Genomic DNA, 13,227 nt, shown 5'->3' with positions numbered 1-13,227 from the left:
AAAGGTTCAGACTGCTTGCTCTGTAGGGGCATTTTGCTTCTCTTCACCAGCCCTAAACAGCAGAGCTACTGTGGGTTTTTGGAAGCAGTGTGGATTTCACCACCTCATTCAGAAGCTGTTTTTTATAGACAGTGTCAAAGTTTGATCCAGTCGTTTTTACAAGCAGTCCTTTGTCTGCATGCAAAGGACCATTCACTTAAATGAAGTGCTGGGATTTGCTCTCATTGCTATAAATCAGAATGCGATCTGGCTGCACTGTTGCCAGATATGATTACTTGAGTTAAACTGAGTCGAAAAGCCTGGCTTAAATCTGGTCCACCGAGGGCCAGAAAAGAAGCGCAATGATTGATAGTCTGTTTTTCTTCATGCTGGCTTCTGTTTGAACACACTGGAAAGTAATAACCTTGAACAGGATAGATTCTCAGTTGTCACTGAGGCACTGGGTAAAACAATGCTCTTACTAATGTTCTTTGTGTCAATTCAATCTCCCTCACAGCTGGCTGAGGAGCTGCAGAGCAAGCCAGTGAACACTGAGATCGGAGAGCTGTTGAAACTACTGTCAAAACCTAATATCAAGGTGAGGATGTGTTACACCTGCAAATCACACGCATACCCATTTTCTAAGGCTCCAGAAGGTTTTGTCTGTTTCAGTCAACTTTTTCAAATACTAGGAAGGAGGGACTCAGTATTAATACTGCAAGAAAGGCAGTTAGTATTACCAGTAGATTGTAATTGTTACTGACATTCACAAAAGAATTTCAGTGGAGCGGTATTAGTTATTTACAACAGCTGCTTAAAAAAAAAGGTGTTTAAGAAATTAAACTTGCACAATAATTTTTTTTTTCAAATGTCTTTTAGTAAATGTATAAATATGTTGAAACCACTGTTATGACTTAACTATAATTTCTTCTTTAATTGATGACTGGTACAGAATACATGAATTAAAGTGAAAAGTGTGAGTAATGTGTATATATATAAAGAGTAGGATTTTATACCTCAGATGATGCATGTAGTTAATGTAGTTCTCAAAAACCATCCAAAATTCTCCCAGTTATCCTACAAAACCTCATAGGATTCCATAAAATGCCCTACATCAGGGATTCATCACTTTTCAGCTGACAGTAATATATGTATGCTATAATCAAATTTAACCAAGATTAGCAGCTTCTTTTGTTTGTTTTTCACTAGGGATGGGATGAAAAAATAAGTTAAACAGGTATACACTAGTCACTAATGTATATGTTCCTGTGTCTGGGTTAATGACTGTTTAGACAATAGCCATTTTGGTGGTGAAGGAGCAGAAGTAGCTCCATATAGTGGAGTTACCTCTTTATAGTCCCTCCGTTGCTCAGTTTTATGCAATGGCAGTAGTTCAACAGTCAAGGTACTGTAGTACCTATTAACTGTTATAAGACTGAAGGCATAAAGCAATGACGCTTTCTATTCTCAAGGTCTTGCTGTGCACATATGATTTTTGTTGTTGTCCCACACCTGTGTTGCACGGTGATAGCCTGCTTTTCGTCCGAGGTGATAGACAATACCTAAACTTTCTTAGCATGTTTCACTCAGCCTGCCATTCAAAAAAATGCCAGTTCCTCATTATCCACACCTATATGTTACTGGATATTTTCAGGTGGCGGTAGACCGTGCATATTTTTCAACATTGAGGCCTTAATGGAATGAGTCTAAAGGCTGTTCTCTGGTCCCAATTGTATTGTTTTAAGAAACTAAATCACCACCTTTCATAAGGAGTTATAAAGGTGTAACCTATTATTTCAATTTTCAGAGTAACAGCCGTGTTAGTCTGTATTTGCAAAAAGAAAAGGAGTACTTGTGGCACCTTAGAGACTAACCAATTTATTTGAGCATAAGCTTTCGTGAGCTACAGCTCACTTCATCGGATGCATACTGTGGAAACTGCAGAAGACATTATATACACAGAGACCATGAAACAATACCTCCTCCCACCCCACTCTCCTGCTGGTAATAGCTTATCTAAAGTGATCACTCTCCTTACAAAGTGTATGATAATCAAGTTGGGCCATTTCCAGCACAAATCCAGGTTTTCTCACCCTCCGCCCCCCCATACACAAACTCACTCTCCTGCTGGTAATAGCCCATCCAAAGTGACCACTCTCTTTACAATGTGTGTGATAATCAAGGTGGGCCATTTCCAGCACAAATCCAGGTTTTCTCACCCCCCACCCCCATACACACACAAACTCACTCTCCTGCTGGTAATAGTTCATCCAAAGTGACCACTCTCCCTACAATGTGCATGATAATCGAGGCGGGCCAGGTTGTTTGTCCTGCTGCAGTGGCTAGGTCAAGTATGGAGGCTAATGAGTCTGCTAAAGCTTGGCGGCAAGAGTGAGGTGATAACCCTGTCCTTGTGGTGTAGCATCTGGAGGGGGAACAAAGAGCCACACTGTTTTAGCATGGGTTACAGTGGTTGTCTACTCTGATAAATTTGGTCCGCTCTACACAAATTCAGCTTGTTTTCTTTGATGTGTTACTGGTTCTTGATTGGGACCTCTAGGTGCTACCCCAATACAGATAAGTTTGGTAAAATTTATTGAATTTTTGTCAGCATGTTCACTCATTAAACAGTGACTGCTGGTATTCTCCAGAAGACCATTGATGAAAACTGTCTTTCCCATTCAATGATGTACACTTATGCAATTATCTTGTTCCTCTTGCTGAGTTGTTACTAGAGTTAAGTGGCTTACTATATACCCACGTAATGGTTGAGTTATCATTCTGAACTTGGCACCTTTTGTGTGTTTGGATAGGACATAACTGACAGGATTCAGTTGTTCCTGCATTTGTCTTACAACAGGGATTTCTGGCTTTCTGTTCCAAACCCTTTCCTCCCAGAATGCAATGTCTATGCAGTGTGGTTCCTGTGGTGCTGTCATTGAGCCTCTTGCCTTTTTATTTTACCTTCCAGGTAGGGGCTCTGCAGAATGACTCCTAAGTCTTAGCATGCTCCTTCACAATTATATTTGCCCTATGCGGCATCCCATTCTCCTCGTGAATATGCTAGCATTGCATATTGATTACATGCACCCATTCCAGTACTTAGTATCTCATTAGTCTTAGGGCCTCTGTTTTTTAGTTTTAACTAGCTAAACTCATTGTGACAATCTTAATGGGATTTCTGGGAGAAAAACATATGTTCCCATGTATAACCTGTTGCCTGTTACTGCACTAGTATGAATCTAACAGCCACATTAACATAGCTGAATATCCTTTTTGGCTACAGGAGAATGGAATGGCTGGACAGACTGTAACAGACTCTTTGTGTAACCCTGCTGGGCAATCCTGAGAAGACAGAAATATATAAGACAGAAAACTCCTCACCTCCCTGCATGGCTGATCTTGCTAGACCTTGGGCATGGGCATGAGTGGAGAGAAGGGACTTTGTGCCTGATACTCTTGCGACACACCTATCCCTGGGCAGGTGGCTAGTGAGGGGAGGGAAGAACCTTGATCTCTCCCCCTGACATATTAGCCAAGAAAGAATATGATATATTCAATAATGGGCTCTGGATTAATTATTTCCTTTCATCCTTTGCCCCTCTGCACCCCGCTCCCCCTGCTGGGCAAAGGGGGAAGCAGGGAGGGAGTTCTGATTCCTTATAGTCCTAATTCTTCCCTACTCCTTGGACAGTGCAACTATGTGTTGTCCTTATGCAGTTTATTGAGCAGTGTCTAGCCCTACTGAATTATTACATACAGAATTGATATTGACTCCTGAAAAGTGGAGGGGTGTTTTGTGGGGGGTTTTTTTGTGGGGAAGAAGGGTTGGTCTGGGGGAAAATGTTCTATAGAGCAGTTTCCAAACAGTTAAAATCTCCTGGGATAACTGAATATTTTTTCAGTCATGAAAATTGTTCACAACTTGGTTTATATGGTAACTGGAGGTTATTGTTCTGTTGGGGGATCTTCCTCTCCTGACCCAGGTTATAACTGCGATTGTACATGGGGCCAGATGGAGTATTTCTTGTTGTCTTCCATCCCTGCTTTAATCTCTTCACTGTCCTGCTGCATTACACCAAGATCATGATCCCACCCGCTTTGTTGTGAAGAGTGTCAGACACAGGACAATGAATGTAAGACCAGTGGCACCCAGGCTGTACAGGATTAATTAGCAATAAGGTCTAGAGGTTTTTAGCAACTGTGTTAATTTGGTGAACACAATAAAACATTATAAAGTTAACTTTTACTGATAAGATGTCTGAGTATGTGTACTTCTTATCTGTTGGTTTTGTAAAGCACTGACAAGTTCATGTTATCCCAGTGTTGTTTCCCATTCACAAAGGAATGTCCTGAAGCAAGAAATAACTTCCACAAGAGACATTTAATTAGTTGGAATTGCGACGTTTAAAATGACAGGTTTCAGAGTAACAGCCGTGTTAGTCTGTATTCGCAAAAAGAAAAGGAGTACTTGTGGCACCTTAGAGACTAACCAATTTATTTGAGCATGAGCTTTCGTGAGCTACAGCTCACTTCATCAGATGCATACCGTGGAAACTGCAGCAGACTTTATATATACACAGAGAATATGAAACAATACCTCCTCCCACCCCACTGTCCTGCTGGTAATAGCTTATCTAAAGTAATCTTCAGGTTAGGCCATTTCCAGCACAAATCCAGGTTTTCTCACCCTCCACCCCCCCACACAAATTCACTCTCCTGCTGGTGATAGACGTTTAAAATGTAATTCAAACTTATCCCAAGGATATTCTTTTGCAAAGGATAGATTTTAAATTAAAGGGACTTTGCTAATATTTTAAAAATGTCACATAATATTCTACCACACCTACCCCAGAATTCCTCTTCCTATACTGTAATTAAATGCACTTGAAATGGAGGCATTTATCTCCTCCAGTTAAAACAGAACCCTGAAACAGATGAAAGTGTTTGGCTCCAGGAAGAAATCAAGTGGTTTTCTTCATCTGTGCATAAGATATCTGAGAGTGGATTAGGACCAAGCATTACAGTTTGAGGAAAGACCGTGTGCTTGTTCGGTCATACAGATTTAAAATACAGCTGCAGAATCCTATGAATGTGAACCATGCAAACAGCTAGTGTTGTTATATTTGCAGTATTGGATATTGAGTTATGATTTAAATATTGCATCATTACTGATACCTAAAGCATAAACAAATATTTTCATACTTTATAACTTATTCTCACTTTTTCAGCCTGTTCATCACAAATTTATAACATAGACTGATAGTCTTGCCTCACTCCTCAGACATAATCTAATGTTAAAATGTGTAGTGAGGTGTATGACTTCTGTAACTTCTTTGTACAAATATTGACTTAATATAGCTTAACTCATTCCTCTGTAGGTCAATAGGTTCAAAAGGTCAATTTAACATTAGTGTTTTTGTTTACAGTTTGATATCTGGCACCCTAATAGTGATCACCATTGGCTAGATTATTCACCAACATGAGTAAGTTTTACACAATCTAACTCTGTGAAAAAGGACATTATTTGTGGTATTGGCACAATGGGAACTTAAAGTTGCAGGGTTTGTATTTTGTGTACTTAGTAGATTATGTAACCTTGTTTCCCGTAATGATATAACAGTAGTGTAATTAACACAAGCCACACCCCAATGGCTTACATTATGTGACACATTGTAGTGTGGTATGGAGATTAAATGTAGTAGGAGAGCTCTGAGTTAATATTTATTTGTGTACATATACGATAGTTATAGGCAACCGTCGATCCACCGGATCATGCTGTACACATAAAGGTCTAGTCAGGTGCCCGATGAATCAGTTTATAGCTGACAAGCCCAGTTAGGGAGCAACACAGCTTGTTACAAATTTCATAGATCCATGTACTGTCTGAGTTGAAGTCCAAGATTATAGCACGCTGCTTTCTTCTTTCTCGCATTGCTTCCATCCTCTGAATTAAAGCTGCTTCGTGTTGAGCTGCACCCAGTGCCAGATACTCCCTCCAGGTTGAACGGGATTCTGCGCGCACCCCTCCCAGTTTTCTACATTGATGTTGAATGACTTAATATCATTTTTGCACATGTCATGATCCTGTCATAAAGGGAACCCCACTTTCTAGAGCCACCTCACATCACCCTGAACAAAATGTTCTTGGGGATACAATCTCTTCCCATTCTCCTTACATGACCAAGCCACCGCAACCTCCTTTTCTTGATAATAGTTTTTAAGTGTCAGTCCTGCATGCTCCAGCACCTCTGTGTTTCATGTTTTGTCTTCCCACTTTTTCAGGCATCTCATATGGAAACTGTTCAGTCTCCTGACAAGCCTATATATATTTATATAAATATATAATAGTTAACTATAGGATATAATGTACTATGTTTCTTTAAGCTATGCAGCTTAGTTTTGTGGTACTGTTTGTGTACAAAGAAAAGGAGTACTTGTGGCACCTTAGAGACTAACAGATTTATTTGTTAGTCTCTAAGGTGCCACAAGTACTCCTTTTCTTTTTGCGAATACAGACTAACACGGCTGCTACTCTGAAACCTGTTTGTATATACTGTATAAATTTGTTTACTCAGTGTCAGTCAACAAAACCTGTATCATAGAGTCCTGGAAAGTGAGAACCTTATCTGTGTTCCCCAGCTGTCTGTTTTTAGTGTGTATTACAACAGCAGTGTTCAGAGAGCATATCCTGGGACTCTATTACTGTCTTAGCAAAACAGATACTAAATTGCCTTCTGAAATTTTAATACACTGAGACGGCTACCTTGTGCATCTTTTTCAAAACAACCAGCCAGAAGTAGTAGTTTAATGCATTTTAAAAGGCTTTATTCAGCAAAGTATTGTTACCTTTCAGTTAAACAGAATATAGAACTATTGCATCTTGGCAACTTCTTCAACTATTCTGGGCCCTTGTTTAGCCATCACAAATCAAAGAAACACAAACTCTGCTGCTATAACAAAAAGCCTCCTGAGAACATATCCAGTCTCCTGTCCCTGATTATTTCTGGGCTTTTTTATCATTGGATTTTATATTTTATCTCTTTAAGAAGTTTGTTAATAAAAATGAAGCTGGCCCTTTAAATTAGTTTGTATATCGCCTATCCCGAATTAGTTAATATCCTCAGCTGCTATCCTCCATCATTTTCATCATAAATTTTTGCTCATATATAGAGCCCTGAGTGGATACAAAATTCGTACCTGCATCCGTCCGCGATACGCAAAAATGGTCCGCAGATCTAAAGCAGATCTCTGCAGATTTGCAGGACTCTACTCATATGGCGTGACTTTTTCAGAGTTTTCTAATTCTTGGGATAAAGCTGTAAATTATATATTTGTAGCTCTGTTTGCAGCTGACCTTGCTTCTTCAGTAAGATAATAGTTTAATGAATAACTTGTACTTTCAAGACTCTTATTTTACATTGCAACTGTGCTGCTGGATAGACATATAAACTGTGATGATAGGGTACTGTGCATACTTGAGTGAAACCTATGCAGTTACCTCTTCATCAGACCTGTGATTTAAAAAAAGGCACAAAAAAGAGCTTTCGTCGAGAGTAACCACAGATTCCCAATAAGGTCTCAATACTGCATATAAGTAATGAACTAAAGGTGTGTATTATTTCTCAAACTATACCAGATTGACACTTTGGATTCTTTCCAGATGAGTCATACATGGTGGGTTTTTTCCTACTTCTGGGAACAGACACACTGTTTACATATAACCACAAGACCCAGGAACACATCTCTGGAATCACTTTCTCAATGGAGGGTATCCTTCAAGAATGTCACTTCAACTCTTAACAGAATTTCCTTTTTATATCAACATCAAAATATGCAGACCTTCATTTTACACAGAGCCTGTATACATCCTAAAAGGTCCAGGTAAAATTAATTGTTCGCTAAAGTGTTCCTGTTTTAGATAATTGTCTATATTTTCAGAGCGACACTCTATTCACAGATTCTAGGGAACGAGTGAAACAGAAATAGCCTCAGTGTTAGACACTGCATTCCCTATCTCCTACCCTTGTGTTGCTCAGGAATGGTTTTTATTCCATATGTTTTTTGTTTTGTTTTAAATAAAACTTTTCCAAAGCTCAGTAGTCAATTATAAATTATTATTTGGGCCACAAAAACAGTTGTACACTGATGGTTGGAACCTTCTCCTTCTACAGTCCTTTTTTGGCTTCAGCTGTGTGATGGGGTATTCACCCCACACTTGCCCTGAAAGGGTTAATATAGATTGAGAAGGGGACTAATTAACCCAACAGGCACAGTTGAGGGGAATCCGGTGGCTAAGTAATCCCCTGCCTCGGGCTGAGTTTATGTGGTGTTTAGATGTTGCTTGTAATTATTAGAATTGGGAGCACTGGGTGTTGGGAGTCTGAAAGGAAGGACGGGGGAGAAGTTGAGAGGCTGGGAGAGAGATACAGAGGGTGCAGAACCAGCTTGGTAAAGAGATTTCCACTTTGAAAATAAAGTCCTGTTGAAGCTTGTTAGTACCTTGCCTGGTTGTTACAACAATTTATAAAGACAGGACATTGGCAGCAATGGGGACTGCTGGAAAATAGGCTGCAGTTACTCCCTGGAAGGAAGGAGCTGAGGCTGGTGAACCCAGGGAAGCGGGGAGAGCTAGAAGGTAAGGAAAGGCAGCAAGGTCTAAAAGGGAACAGACCTTGGCTGCTGACTAGAGGGTGTCTCAGCTGGAATCCAGAGCAAAGGGCAGGCTTGGGTTCCCCTGCCAACCACAGAGGAAGTGTCCCCAACAGACAGTGAATGAGAAGGCTGCCTAAGACTGAGGAAGAAAGTCTTTGATGCCCTGGAAGGGGAAAAAGCATAGAGCAATCTGGCTGGAGGACCAAGTCACAAAGAGGAGGCTGCAGTACCCAGGGCAAGAGAGGTGCTGGAGAGAGAGAGAGAGAGAGAGAGGACAGGGGGAGGGAGAGATCATAAGGAAAAGCACTGGATCTGGCAGAGGGCTATTCCCCAGAATGACCAGGAGGAAGCGCCACCTGTAACAAGGGAGTACCCCCCATGACAAGCTGGTACAGAAGAAGCTTCCGATAGATGATTGTGCATTTAAATGACTCAATAAATCAGATCTTTTCCATGACTCATGGATTGTTTTAACTGTCAGGCTTCATTTGAAATGCAGAATATTTACAAAGTGTTCTCTAAATAGAGGATGTTCCTGCTTCTGTCTGTTCTCTCTTTCCTTATCTATCTTGAAGGTGAAATATCTTTCTCTTTACTGAAGGCTATAGCATGTTGAAATTTGAGTGAAAATCCATCTAAGTGTACACAGATTTGTCTCTGGTTTTGTGACATAGATACTCCATAGTATTCTGTTCTCTAAGTATGATTGTAAATAATAGTTCATGCCTACTGGCTTGTGTAATAGTTCATGTGAAAGAGATGGTTCTCTGTATTATGTAATGTGTGCATATGTGTGTGTGGTTTTTGTGTGAAAAAGCTATGTTTTACAAAAAATATACCTTGTTACAAACAAACAAAGTTAGTGTCTTACAAAAGCAGTGAAAGATAAAGCTGAATATTATTATAACCTGGAAATCCCAAATGACATTTTAAAGGTTTCAATTTCTATTCCAGTTTTAACTGGAAAACACACTCCATGATTAAAAACTCTCCATTCCTTCTTTACCAAGCTGACAAAGCTGTGTTCTGTTTGATACACAGCCATGGTACATGAGTACAATTTTTCTTAATTTTTAAAATTTTAAATTCTAAAAACCAAAGCAATAAAGCATAGGAATTAATATTTCAGGCAGCTAAATTTTGTTACTCTGGCTCCAGGCCAGAAGGATTGTTCTGTCACAAAAAGAATGCCATACCAGATTTAATCCATTTTTTTCTGGGTTTTGATTCACTTTGAAATGCAGATTGTTATAGATGACAGAGGATTCAAATTTTACTTTTATTTAACACTGGGATTTTAATAACAGCAGTTGCATGCCTAATTTCCTACATATCACAAGGTTGAATTTACCTCTTCAAATTAATTCCTGTCAGAGTAAGTTTAGTGTGTTTTGATTTGTGTATAATAAGTATTGTATTGTATTTACCTGTGGGCGAGCCACCAGTTGGAGTCATATTAAAAAATCTAAGCCACTGTGCTGAAAATTATTTTTAAAAACGTTGATATCTCTTCTGCTTTGGAGAAGCATGGACTTTTTTCTGACCACTTAACAATGCCTGTGAGCTTTCTGTCTGCGTGTAGTGGAATTCTTTACCTACTGTTTGTTTGGGTATATTAAAAGGATTGCCAACCCCTAGTATGAAGTGCAAAAGAAGTACATATCACGAGCACAAGGCACAACTGTGAATGACTGAATGTATCAAGGTACAAGAGAATCTAAACTATGTGGAGTACTTCAGCAACTGTACCTGTAGCTGTACTGAGAACAAGCACTGGACATACTTATAAGTATTTTTCTTGGCTACTCTTTTATTACATTAGAGTGAATAGAATTTTGGGAGTAATATTAAGATAATTTAGATTGAAGAGAGAACCACTCTTACATGACTGGAAATACCTTCAAATTAACTTGTCTATAGACAATCTTTACTGAAAAATGCTGTTCAGAAAAGAGAGAGAATCTAGAAATTTTGACGTTATTTATGATTTTTAAATTGGTTTAAAACAGAAAACTGAGAAGGAGCATCTGGTACTCAATCACTGGTTTAGAGTACAAAGTCATAAATGAGATGTGTGCTTCCTATTTCATTATTTTCAATAGACTTAAAATGGATTTTAATTATTCAGACCTTTTATTTAACAAAATGCTAACAATATGCACGTTTAATGCACTTTTCATCACCTTTGTGTACTTCAGCTTTATTCATACTATCACCGTTTATGATCTTGAACTAGACAATACAAAAACTTACACACACCATGAAACGTGAGCAAGTTCAGTGCTTTTAGTTTAACTATTTCTTGCATATTGGTACCTGAGTTTTTAAAACATATTTTTTAGGTATTTTTAATGGATCTTTACAAGTTACTCTGCATTTTCTTGGTGGTCTAGTGATATTGGTGGGAAGTTGGTAAATTGTGTACCTTATTAAATGATGAGTTTGCTGCCATGATCACAGCCGTTTGCTGCTTACTTGGCTCCTATGGAGGCCTAGTGGGTTATTCTGATAAGAGTGCCTATTGCTTTGAATGATTTATTGAAGCTTTTATCAAAAGAGCATTTTAAGGCTGCATTACATTAACCAGTAGTTGCTTAGCAGCTGCATTACATGGACCAGAATCAGTACAGCAGGCTTGCCATCTGTCATGAACTAAAATTTATCATTCCATCAGTAGACCACAAAGACAGCGCGGCAATAAGACATGTCCTATTGGCAGCAACAAATTATTTAAGGTGTTTGTAAAAGAATTAGAGACTGAAAACTCTCAGAGAAAATATATCTTTGGTTAAATGTAAGCAAAATCTGGTTTTACGGTGGTCACAAAGAATATTTTTTATTATTTATAATAGAAAATCCTGATCTCAACTTAACATTTCACAGGACTTTTTCTTTCTTGCTCCCTTTCCATTGGAGCCAGAGTTGGTTGAGAATTTTTCATTAATGTTTTTTCAGCTGAAAAATGTGGTTTCTGCAAGATCAACATTTTCGCATGGAATTCACTTAAATTGCTCTTTACTTTGTATCTGGGAAAACTGAATAAAACATTTCAGTGCAACATTGATCTGTGTTTACCTAAGCTGTTGTGGAGAATGAATATATGAGACACACTATGGGCTGTGCTCCCTGGCTGGACCATGTCTCCCAGGATGCACAATGATCTTCCCCTCTTGTTGATCTTTGTACTGTATCATGGGAGATTTTTTCCCCCTCTCTTACCTCCTGAGAATATCCTCTGCTAGCATGTGGGATCACAGAATAGGAAGCTATAACCTATTCAGGAAAGCAGAATTTTGCATATTTATCTAAGTAGGTTGGAAGTGTCATCAGTAATCTTCTAGGTTTGCTGGTAGTGTTCATCATACGATTCTCTGTATTTTAAAATATTTTAATATCACATCAGAAATGGAGTTTTAGTTGATTTGAAGTAGTGGCTGCTGTTTTGAACAGACAGCGCAATGACATTGTGGAAATGGCACTTTTATACTCAACAATAGATCTGCTTCCCATGTGTCATCCAAGTTATACCTTCTTTCTGTACTGACAAAAGTAGAAAGTTTCTAATATTTTTACTTTTGTTACAGATATACAGAAGAATGAGACTGATTGTTTTGCCTCTTGCATCAACAGAATTGTTAACTAATCTTTATTTGCAGAATTCTCATTCCTGGAGTGATGCAGGAGCCAGAAAGAACCCAGCTTGACCTTCAGATGGCAGGTTGAGTTTGCAACTGGCATTTAGGGAAGAAAACCTGTATTCTTCTGAGCAAATGTCATATGTAAGCTATTGACACAGTATACATGGAACTCTGTAATGTCCTCTTAAGATATGTCTACTCTTCAATTAAAAACCCATAGCTAACCCTTGTGAGCTGACTCAGGCTAAGGGGCTTGGGCTAAAGGGGCTGTTTCGCTGCTCTGTAGGCTTCCGGGCTTGGTCTACAGTCCAAGCTCTTCCCATCCCCACCCCCTTCTCACCTTTCAGGATCCTAGAGCCCAGCCAAAGCTCTGAAGTCTACACTGAAATGAAAGAGCCCCACATCCTAAGTGAGCTGGCAAGGGCCAGTCATGGATTAATTGCTGTGTAGACATATCCCTACAGTAGACATGCCAAACCTGTGAAAAAAACGCAAAAATTGGGCTTGTTTTTGGCTTATTTTGCTTGTGAGTTGCTTGGTGGCTAGTTTTGGCTTGTAGCTTGTTGCGTCTTTTTTTGATCAGCTCCGGGGAGGTGGGGGGGAGAGAGTCAGGGGTGCACAGCAGGCCCACCACAATCCCAGACTGCACACTGGATGGGATCTAGTCACATAGAGTGTTGGGGTTCTTAGGGATTGGCTTGTTTTGGCCTTGTTTTGAAATGGGATTAGCTTGATTTTTGGCTTATTGTGAAAGTCAGTGTGCTTATTTACCATGTGAAAGTTGGCAATTGTGCCCTACAGTTACTTTTCAGGAGATAACGTATAGATGCCCCACATATCAACCATGAGGGTGAAGAAGAAGTAGACAATAGCTGTGAAGACTTTTGTGTGGAGAGTAGTAAAGACAGAGAGCTCCTCTCTTCCAGAAGCTTCCTCCTCTTATGTGTTGGAGACA

The 13,227-nt window shown here is 39.3% G+C and overlaps 1 protein-coding gene across 1 annotated transcript in view; it reads left to right on the top strand.

Moving 5' to 3' along the window:
• MPP7 (MAGUK p55 scaffold protein 7) overlaps positions 1-13,227 on the top strand; it is a 424,011-nt gene that overhangs the window by 287,046 nt on the left and 123,738 nt on the right. Inside the window, exon 6 of the mRNA XM_077808266.1 lies at positions 497-577. Within this exon, the coding sequence (XP_077664392.1) occupies positions 497-577 (81 nt within the window). The remainder of the gene's footprint in view (positions 1-496; positions 578-13,227) is intronic.

Source organism: Eretmochelys imbricata, chromosome 2 (genome assembly GCF_965152235.1).
Source record: "Eretmochelys imbricata isolate rEreImb1 chromosome 2, rEreImb1.hap1, whole genome shotgun sequence".
Classification (NCBI taxonomy): domain Eukaryota; kingdom Metazoa; phylum Chordata; order Testudines; family Cheloniidae; genus Eretmochelys; species Eretmochelys imbricata.
The sequence above is the reverse complement of the archived record's forward strand: the minus strand, read 5'-3'. Positions and strand labels throughout refer to the sequence as shown.